Source organism: Diospyros lotus, chromosome 3 (genome assembly GCF_014633365.1).
Source record: "Diospyros lotus cultivar Yz01 chromosome 3, ASM1463336v1, whole genome shotgun sequence".
Lineage (NCBI taxonomy): Eukaryota > Viridiplantae > Streptophyta > Magnoliopsida > Ericales > Ebenaceae > Diospyros > Diospyros lotus.
In genome coordinates, this window is record NC_068340.1 from 10,282,622 (window position 1) to 10,299,464 (window position 16,843).

Below are 16,843 nucleotides of genomic sequence, written 5' to 3' on the forward strand. Positions count from 1 at the left end.
GTGGCAACAAATTCTATACCATCCCCTACAGTCGCTAACTAACTCGCACCTATATTCTTTTCTTATTACATTTAGCTCCTACATTACATTTAATTGCTATACTACCCCTTATATCGCGCGGTACATGACAATTATCCCGCCCTGCAAAACTTTTCTTGTCCTCAAGAAATGTGGAGGAGGCTGGCCACGCGAGGGAGCTGGCTAAGGATGCCCGGAAGGTACTCCCATGTGTTATTGTTCGAGTGTAGATTAGACCACTTAATTAGAACATGGGTAATTGGGGCTCCTTGTCTGTAGACCACCCTTCTGTCAAGTATAGCTATAGGCTCCCGAATAGGAGCTTCAGCCTGGGGAAGAGTTGGTAGGATGGAGCTTGCTGGTTGTGCCCCTATTGCCTTCTTGAGGAGTGAAACATGGAACACCGAATACATATTAAAACCCTCTGGCAATTTTAATTGATATTCCACTGTTCCCACCCTTGCAGTAATTGGAAAGGGACCATAGAACCTTGGATGCAGTTTGGAGCCGGGGTGAGGAAGTACAGTTCTTAGGTGTCCTGGCTTTAGCTTTAGATACACGACGTTTCCTAACTGAAATTCCCTCTCACTCCTTGTTTGCAAATTGTTTCATCTGATTTTGGGAGTTAACTAGCTCCTCTTTAATCACCTACAAAGCCTGTTGCCTCTGCTATAGATATGTATTGAGGGCTGCCGCAATTGAGTTGTCCCCCAGTGTTGGCAGTAGGGGGGTTTGTAACCGTAAAAGGCTTCAAAGGGGGACCTTTTTATAGCTAAATGGTGGCTGGAATTGTACCACCATTGAGCCATCGGAAGCCATTTGTGTGATGTCTTCGGTTAAAGGAAACAAGTACACCTGAGATACTTCTCCAAGCACTGATTAACCCTTTTGGTTTGCCCGTCTAATTCAAGGTGATAAGCACTGGACATCTTCAGTTTCACCCCCAATAATCCCATCAACTCCTTCCACAGTAGGCTAGTAAAGATCTTGTCTTTGTCAGATACTATAGCCTTCGGTGTCCCATGTAGTTTAACCACTTGGTCTAAGAACATTTTGGTCACCTCCTGGGCAGTGTATGGATGAACCAAACCTATAAAATGCCCATACTTAGTGAAGCGGTCCACTACTACCAAAATGCAGTCTCTACCTTCTAATTTGGGCAGACCCTTTATAAAGTCCATTGATATGTCCTCCCATGGATCCTTGGGAATGTTCAGGGGTTGGAGTAGCCCACGTGTTGCTACATTCTCTGACTTGCACTGCCTGCAAGTCACATTTCATCACAAATTCCATAACATCCTTTTTAAGTTCTGGCCATTTGAAGAGCTGTTGGACTCGATGGTACGTGTTTACAATACTCGAGTGTCCTCCGATGGGAGAGGCATGCAGTGCCTCTACTATCCTCTGTTTGAATGCCTCATCCTCCCCAATCACTAGCTTCCCTTGGTATTTAATCATCCCATTTGTTAGAGTATAACCTAGTTTAGATGAGGGGTCAACCACCAACTGCTGTAGGAGCTCTTGGGTCTTCTCACTTGATGTATAATTAGCAGCCACCTCTTAGCACCAATCTGGGACAATGGTTGTGATTGCAGCTACATTCCCCTCTTCACCACACCTGGATAGAGCATCCGCTGCTAGGTTTTCTTTACCCTTCCTATATTGAATCACATAGTCCAAACCCATTAATTTAGTCGTACCTTTTCGTTGTAATTGTGTATGCAACTTCTGTTGTAGTAAAAATTTAAGGCTCTCGTGGTTTGTCTTGATCGCAAACCTTCCCCCTTCAAGATAATAACGCCATTTCTCCACTGCCAATGTATTGCCAGCAACTCCTTTTCATAGATGCTCAACCCTAGGTGTCTAGGGGCAAGGGCTTGGCTAAGAAACGCTATGGGTTTGCCTTCTTGCACCAGGATTGCCCCAATTCCATTGGCACTCGCATATGTTTCTAAGATGAACTGCTTATTAAAATTCGGCAGACTTAAAGTTGGTACTTCACTCATGGCCTGTTTGGGATTGCAAAAGGCTTCCTCTGCCTTAGAATCCCACTGAAATCCATCTTTCTTCAGTAAGTTAGTAAGGGGTCAACTGATAATACCATAGCCCTTAACAAACCGACGATAGTATCTGGTTAATCCTAAAAATCCCCTCAATCCTTCCACATTGTGAGGCCTTGGCTAGGCCACCATTGCGGCCACCTTACTAGGGTCAGTGCTCACCTCTGAACTGGATATGATATTGTAACACCCGGTGTTAAGGGAATTAGAAAGGAAGTGTGAAACTTCCAAAAATACCCTTAAGGAGGTGATGAATCCTTGAGATTGAGGGTGCCCTATGAGAGGGGTATTTTGGTAATTTGGATAGTGAAGTCCAATAAAGGGTATTTTGATAAATTAAAAATAATTCCTACGTGGAATTAGGTGTGTAAGTGAATAAAATCCGAATTTGGTATTTATGTGGAAATATGGGATTAATAATTCATGAAAGGGTATTTTGGTAATTTGGAGTGATTCCATAGAGGAAATTAATTGTGGAAAATAGGGAAATTGGAGAATATAAAATTATTGGAGGAAATAATTATTTTTTCCTAAATTGGTGAATTAATGTGGTAATGCCACATGGATGACCAAGATAAAGAATTGGAAGCCAAGTTTGTGTCTTAAAATGACACTTGGCATAATCTTGGAAATTTGAGAGAGAAAAATTATATATTAGAAATGTGGGAGCATATATATATATGTGGATTTATGAGTTGGAGAAGGATTTAATTAAATGCAAAAAGAAATTATTTTAGTCTTTCAAGCATTTAATGAGAGGCATGATGGTGTTGGATTAAAAGAAAAATCCAAAAGAAAAAGAATTATTCATGCATTAATGGTGGAAAATGGTCCCATTAAATTAAATGGGAAAGAAATTATTTATGTCTCTCAAGTGTGATGGTTGTGAAAATGGTCTCATTTAAGTAAATGAGAAATAAATGGAAATTTCAAGAATCCAATGGATGAGATGTATTCTTGAGAAAAAGAATTAATCCAAGGGTGGGGATTTAAAGAGAAGTAATGGCATGGATTGTCAACATATTAAAAGTGTGCTTTCTTTTAATGGTGGAGATGAAGTCTTGTAAAGGCAAAGGTAATCCAATGGGTGAGATTTAAAGGAAGGAAATGGCATGGATTGTGTTTTTTCCAAGAGAGATGTATTTAATCCAAAGAGATGGATGGTTGGGATTTTCTCTCAAAAAGCAATTGGAAATCAAAGGCTAAGATGAAGTCTTGAAATGGAGATTTCAAGACAAGAGTAGTATTTAAAGGGAAAGTAAGCCCTTGTCTCAAGTTTTGCCATTTCAAAGAGAGAAAGAAAGTGAGAGGAAGGAAAGAGTTGTCTTCCAAGGAGAAGAAAAGAGAAGAAAAGAGAGAAGAAGATGAAGGAATCAAAATAAGTTTATTTCTTCCTTCTCTTTACTTTAATATGTTAGTATTTAAAGTAAGTGGCATGTTGGAATGTCATCCTAGATGGGAGAAGAGGATGGGGGAGCTCTCTTGAGAAGAGGATTTAAAGCTTCAAAGAGAAGAATGTTAAGGTAAGGGATGGCCCCATGTGGTGGAGGCCTTGCATTGCATTGTAAGTAGGTTGCATAAATTTTTTATGTATCTCTTTGCATGCTTTATTTGTACATGAGACCTATGGCCATGGGGGTGGGAAAGAAGTGGTAGGTTGATGCCTCAAACCATGTTGGGTTGTGAGGATGGAATAACCTAACCATGCTTGCATGCATTTGCCATTACATAGATTTGTTATGCTTGTATTTACTTTGCATATGCACCCTTACTGAGCTTTTGAGCTCATGAGGTTTTATCCTCCCCTTGTAGGTTGTTCTTATGTCAAAAGAAAAAAGGAAAGTGGCAAGCTTGTGGTGGGAAGCTCTTGGTGAATATTTCTTTGTTTGTTGTAAAGTTAGGTTTGTGGTATTTAATTTGTGGCTTGATGGCTTAGGGAAGCTTATTTATTGTAAGTGCTTCATGTGATGTAATTTAATGGTTTGCAATGGCTTGTGAAGGCCTAGAACCATGGATGTAATTTATTTGGAATAAATCATGAGATTGGAGAAAATGAATTTGTTGTGAAAAGAGGCTTGGGAGTTGAAAATGTGGAGATTTTCAATGCATTTATTGGGGGTATTATTTCTGGAAAGTATGGGTTTAAAGGCCCAAGAGAAAAAAAAAAAAAAAAAAAAAATTCGGAAGCAGCAGCAAGCAGGCAGCAGCCTGCTTGCGGGCCCCCGGGCGAGCCAGCAGGCCCCGCCGGCCAAAAGTTTTTTAAAATTCTGAAATTTGGGGATTTTTGAGGCAATTCTAAATTGATTTTGGGACCCAGAGGAATTTTCAAAATAAATGGATTTTTCGAGCATTTTTTGAGAAAATGCCGAAATTTTGGAAAATTGAAAATGATGAGTTTTTCCTCCAAAAATTGGTAATAAATCAATGAATTGATTTAAATGGCGATTTTTATGGAGTCCGGTAAAATTCTTGAATGGAAAAAGAATTAAATATATAAGAAAATTTAAATTGGGCATCTTAAAGAGATTTTCTTTATAGCCGAATGCAGTGTGGTTGAAGCCCAATTCTGTTAGTGAATCCCGGGGTTGAGGGAAGGGAAGGACGAGCCTAGTTCCCACCTAGGGCGTTTCGTCTTGAAACATGGTCCACCCTTCACTAAAGGCTGGGCAGGTGGACAATTCGGGTAATTGTTCACGAGTAACACCCGTAAGTGGGAGCGGGGCGTTACAGATATGCCCCAGATATTCAGCCTGCTGCCTGGAAAAAGTACACTTTGACTCCTTAACGTACAGTTTATTAATTCTAAGGACCTCAAAGGTAATTTTCAAGTGGTTTAGGTGCTGTACAAAGGTAGGACTGTAAATTAAGATGTCATCAAAGAATTCTAGGATGAATTTACGTAGGTATGGTTCAAAGATTTTGTTCGTTAACGCCTGAAAGGTTGCAGGGGCGTTAGTGAGGCCAAATGGCATTAGGCATTATGAGGAACTCATAATGCCCTTGGTGAGTCATAAAAGCTATTTTAGGGATATCTTTAGACTTCATTCTGATTTGATGATAGCCTAATTGGAGGTCTAATTTGGTAAAGATAAGAGGCATTTTTGAGCTCATCAAGTAGATCTTCCACAATTGGAATGGGAAACTTGTTTTTGATGGCCATGGCATTGAGTTGATGGTAGTCAAAGCAAAACCTCCATGATCCATCATTTTTCTTAACAAGTAATATTGGTGATGCAAAGGGGCTATGGCTAGGTTGAATAATGGATTTTTGCAACATATCTTTGATGAGTTTCTCTATCTCTGTTTTCTCTCTAGGAGGGTATCGGTAGGCTCTTAGGTTAATAGGCTTTGCATTAGGCTTAAGATTGATAGTATGGTTGTAAGGTCTCTTTGGTGGAACGGATCTTGGCTAGGAAAATAGGTCCTTAAATTCAATTAATAGCATGTTAAGAGAGTCAAATTCTTATACTTGCCATGGCGTATGAGAACTATTGCCCACTGCCTCTGCCAGCTGACCCTCTTCTCCTTGCTCCCTGAGGGTGGATTCCATGATATGGATAGAAAATAATTGAGCCACTTGTGATAATTTGTTCTTGAACATCCTGTGCAACCTCTTTCTCGAAATCATTTTACACATCCTTACTTCATGGCTACCTAGTAGGGTCTTCCTCCTCCCCTCCTTCTCAAACGTGACCTCCATTTTATTGAAGTCAAAACTAATAGCATTGACCTCTTTCATCCAGTCCACCCCCAACACGACGTCACAACCTCCCAATTTCAACAGTCTTAAATCAGCCACAAACTCTTCCCCATTCATCTCCCAGCAAAACCCCAAGCAAGATGACTGACTCACCACCTTGTTTCCATTTGCTACGGTCACCGATAGTGGATGTGAATTAGAGACTTCACACTGCAACTTCTTAGCCATGGTTTCATCCAAAAAATTGTGGGTACTCCCATTGTCAATGAGTACCAATATTGGGGCATCTCGAACTCTCCCTTCAACCTTAATAATCTTGCTATTTGCCAACCCTTTTAGTTCCTGCAGGGATATCTCCCCTCTATCTTCTTCCTCCTTTTCCATACTCTCGTCCCCTTCTTCTTCTCCTTCCTCTTCAGCTTCTAACAGTAATAATTGCCGTTTACATTTATGCCCCACAAAGTACTTATCCCCGCACCTATAGCAAAGCCCAGCCAAGCATCTCTATTCCATCATCCTTCCCCCATTTGTAGCTGGAGTCATTGTGGAAGGTAGGGCGAGGACATTCTTGCTATCTTGCCCTGTATCCCTACCCATAGCCCTGTTTCTGGGTTGCCACCCTCCGGCACTTAGCCCTCTCATCTGACTCCTTTGTTTCTTCTACATGGCCTCGATAGTCATCTCCTGCAACCTTGCACTATCGGCAACCTGCTTAACTGTCCGGGGTTGCGTCACCTTTACCATGGGTCTCACATCTTCTCCTAATCTACTTATGAAACTTGATACAAAGTACTCTTTAGTTAGGTGGGGTTGGTGCATTACCATTAGCGATCTCAACTGCTCAAACTTTAGTTGATAGGTCTGCACTGTCCCATCCTGCCTTAGCTTATTGAACTCCTCGATCACATCCCTCAAGTCTCTTGTCTCCAAATCTCGCACAAAGGTCCTCTGCAAATACATGCCAGGGACTCCTCTCCTTTGATGTGAGCCAACCCTGAAACCATGCATCTCCCATATCGTTCAAGTAAGCCGCAACCAAAGTTAGCTTCTGTTGTTCTTGAACTTGATACAATGAGAACACCCTCACATCTCCTTATCCACCATCTCGAATTTTCACCCTCAAATGGTGGAATCTCCAATTTCGACTTTGGAAAATTTGGTTGGATTTGATTCGCCTGTACTCCATGCCTCCTATTCTCACCTAGGGTCTCTGTATCAAACTCAAAGTTCGAAGCACCCCCTTGACGTTGCTCCGCTCCTACTCCAGGGAATATGGGCTCCGTCCTTTCCTTGGGCGGAAATTCTGGCGACATCCTTCTCGGCTGTTGTGATGCAAACATCCATATGAACATTTGCATCTGCTCCATCACCTGCTCATGCAACAGGGTACTCTGCTCCTGGTTTTCTTCATGCCACCTCCCCATTGCATGATCAATACGGGTATCCACCCTAGTACCAATCGACAACTCCAAGGATCCCAGCCTCGATTGCATCTCTGCCATGGCTGTCGTCACTTGTTGTAATTGGGACTTCATCTGCTTCATTCTCGTCCCATCAACCATTGCGTTGATATTGTAGTATCCGCCCGTCGCCCAAGAGCGAGCTCTGATACCAAATTGTAAGGTCCGGTGGATCTGACCAAGGGATTCTTGATCAGTAGACTGATTGAGATAGGGTTGAGAGAGGGAATCAGAGAGAAATGAGGGAGGAAGAGAGAAATGAGAGAAGATTTCAAAGAATTAAGTTGTAGTATTGCTTGGATAATTCCAAGAGAGAGAGAGTACCCATATATAGCTGGGATACTAGCCCCTCATATGCTGTAACCGTTTACATCATTGGGGAATGTATAAGCTGCATAGCAGAAACAAATTCTGTACCATCCCCTACAGTTGCTAACTAACCCGCACTTAGATTCCTTTCTTATTACATTTAGCTCCTCCATTACATTTAATTGCTATACTATCCCTTATATCGTGCGGTACATGACATTGTTTTACATGAAGCAAAAGAATTTCATATTTACGTTGATTTGTCATTTCGTAATATGTATCTGTATGCAATAAGATTCAAAGTGTTATGATCCAAGTAATATGGTGAAGACTTCCCTAATTGACTACTGATGTGAGATTGAATCATGACAAACTCCCTGCGATTAGGTCATTCCATGCTCACCTGTTCTAAATATTCCCCAACCATTATTCTGATTTGTGGTCAGTCTTGATCAATATTATCTTGGCTTACATCCACATGATGGTGCTACTAGGTTGATTCTGATTTCATTTGTAATCCTATCAGTTCTCACCAAAAAATTTTAGCTGAAGTTAATTTTGAGTCATATAAGATCATGAAATACACTCAAAACATCTTAGCAGACTACTAATGTTGGACCATTTGAAGATTTTTTTTTAACACTCGTCCATCATCATAAACTGGTAGATGAATTAAATTTTGGGCTTCTAAGATGAAGTAATATACCATGGCTTTCCTAATAAACTGCCAATGTTGGATTTTGTTATCGCAACTAACCATCCTTCAAGCCCTAACGTCCTCACCAGGCCATAAATCTCACTTGATCATGCCTGTAGTCACTCTCAATCAAATTATCTTGATATGCACTAACATTATAATGGTCTTGGGTTGATTTTTGATTCCACTTGAAGCTTTAGAGAGCTTCACCTAAAACTGCTAATTGAAACTAATTTTTTGATTTCTAGGACTGAATAATATGTCCAAGACCTCCCAATAGACTGCCATAAGTCATGATAGAAAGGCTAAATATTTGTTGCTAATCCTTTTTCTGGAAGAGACATGGTTGCACTTTAATTTGGATATAACAACATATCAAGCTTTTATCCCAGTATATGGGGTCAGCTACATGAATTCTAGCTCACTAGTCATTAAAATCTATGGCCTTATTTTCTATAAAGCCCTTATATACCTAAGCGCCTCCCACAAAATTTTCCTGGTCTTCCTCTACTGCCTTTGCTAGATACTTGTTCTATTGCATTCACTCACCTCACAAGATCCTCTATTGATCTTCTTCTCACATGAAACACATGGTTGTTAATTTTTATTTGTATATTTATTTATTATTCTTTTGCATGCTTTTTCTATCCTTATGCAGGTAAAGTTTTGCTAATGCTGGGAAAGCTGCAATTTGAGCTTCAGAAACTTCTTGACAAATATGTGGGTTTATAATTATATGTAAAATAGTTTCCAAATCATTGTTTTTGTCTTTTCTTGATAACAGTTGTTGAATTCTTTATTACAGCGGGCACATATTATCAAAACAATCACAGTCCCATCAGAGTCCCTTCTCAATGAACTTCAAATAGTAGAGGTTTGTTCTCGTGAGCTGTTTGAAGTAATCAGTGCATTTCAAGTATTATTTGTGTGCTTTTTACTTGGCATGAATTCTCAACTTTGTTGCCTGACTGTTCTCTGTTATCCTATTCTGGATGTTTTATATTTGCATGCCGTCCCAAATTTTTGGTCTTTTTGATTTTGAAATGCACACAATAAAAAAAAAAAAAAAATTATAGAGATCCAGAGCTTTCCAAAATTATATTTCTTAAATGGGCTTGAACGCATGCAAAAACAGCGAAAGGTAGTTTCAGAGATTATTATTCAAGCAGCATTAATAACTTGTTTAGTTGCACTAATAAAATAATATCATTTTCAAATTAGGTAATTTAAAATTTGTTGGTTCATGAATGAACCAATTAAGCTTTTGGTAGGGGTGAGCAATTAATTTTTAAATGTCTTTACTTTTTTCATTATTTTATCTTTGTTTTGAATGTCTCAACTTTTAGTTATCATCTATGCTTTAAAACAAACGAGCAAAGGTCAGTTTTCATTACAAGTTTTATGCACTTTGCAGCTTCTATATATGTGTATATGTATACAACCAAGTCTAATTTGCATTCACTTGTCATATTTCATAATTTTTTAAACAATTCAAAGGTACCTAAATGATGGATAAACTGTAACAGGAATCTCTCCTCTCTCTCTCTCTCTCTCTCTCTCTCTCTCTCTTGTCTTTTTCTTCTGAATTTTACACTGAGATTGATCAACCTTGAAAGCGAATGACAAAGAAGGGTATTAAAATTATTTAAAAAAAAATTGCTACTCGGATATCATTTACGTATTGCGAGATATTCAACCATGCAGAGTAGAACTCAAGTACTTCTTTTCTTTTTTTTTTTTTGCCAGAAAAAATTATATGTTTCATTTTTCTTAATAATAGTCTAAATTGAAGTGGTTTTCCTTCTCTGTTGGTGCAGGAGATGAAGAGACAGTGTGATGAAAAAAGGTCCATTTTTATTTTTCTATTTGTATCTTTTTTAGTTTGAAAATTGTAATGGATGTAATCTGACCTTGGATTCATTCTGATCAGAAGTGTATATGATGACATGATAATGAGACAAAAAGAAAAGGGGAAGTTGAGAGGCAGTAAAGGAGAGAGTTTTCATTCTAAAGAGTTACTAGCAGCTCATGAAGATTTTGAAGCGGAGGCCACTTTATTTGTGTTCCGCTTGAAATCTTTGAAGCAAGGACAGTCCCGGAGTCTTCTAACACAAGCAGCTCGGCATCATGCTGCTCAGGTTTTCTTCTTTTCCAAAAGTTGGTGCCAGAACAGTTTGTTATGTTGGATGATCAATGATATGCTTTCTGTCATGCTTGAAAACAGTTGTGCTTCTTCAGGAAGGCTGTCAAATCTCTTGAGATAGTTGAACCACATGTGAAATTGGTTACTGAGCAGCAACGTATTGATTACCATTTTGCTGGACTTAAAGATGGTGATAGTGATGATAGCAATGATGAGGACGATAGTGATGACTATGATGAAGATGGTGATTATAATGTTCGCAATGATGGTGAATTGAGTTTTGACTATGGACAAAATGACAAGGTGCCAAATGTTGTTTCTGCGCTGAGAAGCTCCATGGAGGTGAGAATTTAGTGTGTCCTTGTACTAACTGATGATGATTAAATTTTGTCCTGTTAATTTAACAAACCAAGAACTTAACCACTGCTATTGAATCCCCCAGCTGCCAAGTTAAACTGGCACTTTTTGTTACACGAGGTGCCAAAGTTTGTTGACCAATGCATGAGCAAGTATAACCAAATTGGAACATGGAGCTTTTTGGCCAGTAAAACATATAGAGAGAGAAACAGCTTAGGGGTTGAATCCTGCAAAGAAGGCACCTTAAGGGGGCTGAACCCTATATGAAAGAATGAGTAGGAAATCAAGGGTTCTTGCTATGAAGATCATCCAGAAATTGTACAATGAAGGACAAGCAGAGTGTCTATCCTCAACCAAGAATGTAAAGTAGAAATTATGTTGCTCTTTGCACCCAAAACTGAGCTTTGCAAGTCATCGAAGGCCCTCTTTTTCTCTCTTGCTAGATACACCACCAAATTAACATTGAAATTAACATAGGAATAGCGTCATCCAATTGGCGTTCTCTATCATAGGCTGTGATGGAGGACACTCTGAGCAACCTCTAAAGACATATAAGAAGTGTCGTAAAATTTGTTCTAAGGCCCAAGCATTAGTTTGGGATGTTTTGGATGAAGGACCTTCCTAGAAGCTTTGTTAAGCTTAATTTTTAGCATTTTCCCTAGTCTTTTTTGGTAACTCTAATTATGTGTTAGGGTTTTATTTCTAGTCTTCTCCTAATCTTATTATTAGTAGTTTTTTATTTTGTTTAGTTTCCTAATAGGGAAAGGATTTCCTAATCGTAGTAAGAAAACGGTTACTAGAACTCTATAAATTCTATTGTATTCTGCTTCTCTCTCTTCTCTCTAATCTTCAATTTTTTACTCTTATTTTGTTCTTGGCTCCTACCTCTATTATTAAAAAGTGTTGCCCGCCCCCGCGCGCGCGCGCGGGGGGGGGGGGGGGTGTGTGGTGTGGTGTTGAAAATATTGGGCTGTGGTTGTAACATTTGTACTGAATCATACTAATTTCTGTTTATAATTCTTCTGCAGTTGGATCATCCTATTACTCATTGATCATAAGCTGGGTGTCCCTTTTATATATTGCATTCCATATTCAGATTATTTAAATTTTTTAGCTGGATGTAATGTACGTGAAACCCTATTTGCACACTGAAAATAATCAGGGTGTCCTATTTATATTTATCAATCCACATTTGGATTTTCTGAACTTTTGGCTGGATTTAGATGAGACCAAGGACCAAAATTTTGTTTCATTGTACTGTTTTGTTTAGATCTGAAGCGGAAATGTTTTGGAAACACAAGGGATAAACAACAACATCATATCAAGACTTAATAGCTTGCCAATCATTTCTATCTATGGCCTTATAGCAATCATTTCTATTTATGGCCTTATCTTCTATAAGGCCCATATAACTCATATCATGCCTATGTCTCCCATCACATTTTTTTAGTCTTCGACTACCTATTTTACTAAGATTTCTTCCATTTCATCTACTCTCCTCACAAGAGCCTTTATTCGTGTTCTTCTCTCATGTCCAAACAATTTTAATTGTCTCTTACTCATCTCATCTTCAATAGGAGCCATTCCAGCCTTAGCATGGATAACCTCTTTTGTAATTTTATCTTTTCTTGTATGGCTGCACATTTGTTTTAATATCTTCATCTCCATAACACTCATTTTTCATATGTTGGTGCTTTACAGCCTAGTGTTATGTTCCATACAACAAAAGCTGGTTTTATAGCTGTGTTATAAATTTTTCCTTTTAGCTGTAATGGACTCTTACTATCAAATCAAATGCGATGCACTTTTCTATTCTAACCATCATGCCTGAATTCTATGGATAACATCCTCATTAATCTTACCATCTTTTTGGATGACTGATCTAAGATTTTTGAATTGATATTTTCTTGAGATGACTTAGTCATCAAGTTTTATCATATCATCCACACTTGTACTTATACTAAATTTTCTTCCCATATATTTGGTTTTCAATAAACTTAACTTGAAACCTCTAAATTTTAAAGTGTTTCTCCATATCTTGAGCTTAGTATTCATACCTTGTTTTGACTCATCCACCAAAATAATGTCATCTACAAATAGCATATACCAAAGCACCGTTGCTTAAATATGTTTAGTGAGTTCTTCCATTACTAGGGCAAAGAGATAAGTGCTTAATGCTGAGTGTGTTTATCCATTACTAGGGCAAAGAGGTTAGGGCTTAATGCTGATTGTTAATGTAATGCAATTGTAGTTGGAAAAGTCTCATTATCTCCTTCACATGTTCTGACACCCATTTTTGTTTCATGATATGTATCTTTAATAACTTTTATATAAGCAAGTCAAACTCCTTTCTTCCCTAAGATCCTTTGTAAGACTTCTCTAGAAACATTTTCAATAAGTTTTTTTTTTCTAAATTTATAGGAAAAAATCAAGCCTAAAATCAAGAACTGAAGATCAGCAAGATTGCAAAGGCTAGGAACTAGTTTTCCTCAGGTAACTCCTAAAAGTAAAAACATGATAAATATGGGAACAAATAAAACTGTATAAGGGAATTTCTCGACACTCCTCCTCAAGTTGGAGCATGAAAGTCACAAATGCCCAACTCACCCAACAAGTGATGGAATTGGGCTTTTCGAAGTGCCTTAGTGAAGAGGTCACCAATCTGATTATTGGAACTGATATGAGATGTACAAAGCTCATTCCTAAGTATGGAATCACGAATGAAATAACAAATCAATCTCAATGTGCTTTGGGGGCCCATGGAAAACTAGATTAGCAGCAATGTAGAGTGTTGCTTGATTATCACATATGCGTAACGTGGGAGATTGCATAGCAACTTTAAGGTTTGCAAATACCAAACACAACCTCAACAATTCACTTGCGGCATTTGCCATGGCCCTGCACTCTGCTTTAGCTGAAGATTGAGAGACTGTAGTATGCTTTTTTGGACTTCGAAGAAATCGAACTATGGCACAGGAAAACTACGTAACTAGTGGTTGAATGCCTGGTTGTGGGACAACTTACCCAATTGGAATCACAATATGCAATTCAAGGCAAGGAGCTTGCAGATGGAAGAAAAATACCTTGGCTAGGATGGAGAACTCTATAGGCAGCAATAAGATGAGGTACACAGGGTTCTTGCAAGAATTGGCTTAAAATGTGCACCAGATATATCTATCTGGTCAGGTGATTGTCAAATAAAATAATCTACCAATGAGACAACGATATTAGCTTGCATCTATAACTAGGTCACCAATCCCCGCAGCCATATTGTGCTTTTGTTCCATTGGGAAAAGAGCAGGGTGTGCATCCAGAAGGCCTGCCTCTTCAAGAAGATCAAGTGTGTATTTCTGTTGGCTAAGTACAATGCTCTTTTTATTGTGAATTATCTCAATACCAATGAAATACTTGAGATGCTCGAGGTTTTTGATCTGAAAAGTAGAGTCAAGATGATGTTTCACCCATTGTATAATGTGAAAGAACAAGAATTAATCTTTCATATTAGAAAACTAATGAATACAATCTTACTTATAACCATAGTTACCTGGTTCGTGGAACGTCCGGTACGCGGAACGCGGTACGGGAACGTGGTACGCCACTTTTCCTAGAACGCGGTACGTGGGGGGTAGGCTTCTTCAGTTCGCCAGTTCGTCACTTAGTTTTTTAAATATATTAATAATAATAAAAATATTAAATAAATAAATATTAATATAATAATTATAAAATCATAAAATTTAAAGAAATAGAATGAGACGTGGAGTACAATTGAAAGCTTTAGCCAAAGAATGAAATCACAACTCACGATAGAGGTAGCAACTGGGAGTGATGCGACGGAGTGAGAGAGTCAGAGAGGTAGCAAGCGAGAGACCGAGCGGAGAGCCGACGGCCGGCGAGGGAGAGTGACGATCGAGGGCGAGGGGCGAGGGCAAGGCGGCGCAGGCGAGTGACGGAGCTAGAGAGAGGCAGCAAGGAAGAGCGATTGAGCAAGGCGAGCGACCGAGGAGGGCGAGCGAGTCAGCGACGGTCCGAGTCGTCCGACGAAGGCACGGAGGCCAGAGCGAGAGACAGCAGCCCGCAGCTGGCAACGAGAGAAGCGAGAGAGGGAGAAGGGCAGAGGGGGTGGGTGGCAGGCACTTGAGCGAGAGAGGGTCTAAGGAAGGGTTAATGGCGGGCCTGAGTGTAGGCCAAAATTAATGGCATCAAAGATCCGGGTCTTCATTACAGGGGAACTGGGACGTGTCCCCAAGCGTTCCAAGACACAAACGCACCGCGTTCCAATGCGCGCGTACTGGAATGTGGTTCCCGGGGGGGAGGGACGTATTAGGTAACTATGCTTATAACACACACTCCTAATCTTTGAAGAATTCTAAGACTATTCAACTTCCTAACAATTCTCCTAATATATAGGAGTTGATTACTCTCCTATAAATTAGGACCCCTACTAGATTACAACACAAGTCAAAATAAATCCAATTGCTAACACTCTCCCTCAAGCTGGAGAATGGATGCCCCACGTTCCTAGCTTGCTTACTAGATCTTCAAATCTTTTTACTGGTAACCCTTTTGTCAATATATCAGCAACTTGTTCCTCTGATGGAACATATGCAGGTGAATGAGTCCAGCTTCCAACTTCTCTTTTATGAAATGTGTTTATCTAAACATGCTTAGTCCAGTCATGTTGGATCAGATTACGTGCTATATTGATTGCTGACTGGTTATCACACCACAACTTAACTGTGTATTGGATTGAAATTCTTAGATCATCAAGAACAATTCGTAGCCATAGAATTTCACATAGAGTAAGGGCCATAGCCCTAAATTCTGCCTCTGCACTTGATCTTGCCACAACACTTTGCTTCTTGCTTCTCCAGGACACTAGATTCCCTCATAGGAATACATAGTAGCCACTTGTAGATCTTCTATCAGTTATGGACCCTGCATAATCTGCATCTGAAAAACCTTGAATGTTCAATTTATTTCCTGCTTTAAATAGGATCCCTTTATCTAGAGTAGCCTTGAGATAACACAAGATTTTTCTAACCGCTAGCATATGCTCCTTAGTTGGGTTGTGCATGAATTGACTTACCAAGCTGATAGGAAAGACAATATTTGGTCTTGTGTGAGAGAGATATATCAATCTTCCAACTAGTCGCTGATATCTTTCTTTGTCTATAGATTTGCTAGTATGGTTGTTCCATAGCTTGCAGTTAGGTTCAATAGGAATTTTTGCCCCTGTTTCAGCCAATAAATCAAGCACATATTTCCTTTGAGAGAGAAAAATACCTGCCTTAGAATAAGTTACTTCAATTCCCAAAAAATACTTGAGCACACCCAGGTCTTTGATTTCAAATTCCTTAGCTAGCCTTTCTTTAAGCTTTGCCTGTTCTCCTTCATCATTGCCAGTTACTATCATGTCATCCACATATACCAGTAGCACAGTAACCTTTCCTTCTGTTGAGTGTTTGATGAATAAAATATGGTCCCCCTTACTTTGACTGTAACCGATAGTGTGCATGGCTTTAGATAACCGTCCAAACCAAGCCCTAGGGGATTATTTGAACCCATATAAGGCCTTATTTAGTCGACATACATTCCCATTGAGTCCCTCATGAAATCCTGGTGGTAAATCCATAAACACTTCATCTTCTAAATCTCCATGGAGAAACGCATTTTTAACATTTAGTTGTTGTAGATTCCATCCAAATGAGGTTGCCAATGACAGGAGAATACGAACTGTGGTCATTTTTGTCACTGGTGCAAACGTCTCTAGGTAGTCAATCTCATATGATTGAGTGTAGCCTTTAGCTACAAGTCTTGCCTTATACCTCTCAAGTGTCCCATCGGCCTTATACTTGACATTAAAAACCCATCTACACCTCAATGGATTAACTCCCTTAGTTCTATCCACAATATCCCATGTATGGTTCCTTTTTAAAGCTCTCATTTCCTCAAGCATAGCAAGCTTTCAATTCTGATTTTTCAGAGCCTCAGTTACTGATTTTGGAATGATAATTGAATCTAGAGATGTTAGGAAGCTTTTATGGTTTTGGGAGAGGTGATGATAGGATAGGTAATTGGTCATTGGGTGTTGGGTGGTGC

General features: G+C 39.3%; 1 protein-coding gene across 3 annotated transcripts in view; it reads left to right on the forward strand.

Moving 5' to 3' along the window:
• Positions 1-16,843, forward strand: part of LOC127797160 (uncharacterized protein At2g33490) — a 52,751-nt gene that overhangs the window by 13,372 nt on the left and 22,536 nt on the right. For all 3 annotated transcript variants that reach the window (XR_008022137.1, XM_052329770.1, XM_052329768.1), the window contains exons 4-8: positions 8,903-8,964; positions 9,050-9,118; positions 10,062-10,090; positions 10,175-10,382; positions 10,469-10,729. Coding sequence is in view for 2 of the 3 variants with exons in the window: in XM_052329770.1 (XP_052185730.1) it covers positions 8,903-8,964; positions 9,050-9,118; positions 10,062-10,090; positions 10,175-10,382; positions 10,469-10,729 (629 nt within the window). In the remaining variant the exon portion in view is untranslated. The remainder of the gene's footprint in view (positions 1-8,902; positions 8,965-9,049; positions 9,119-10,061; positions 10,091-10,174; positions 10,383-10,468; positions 10,730-16,843) is intronic.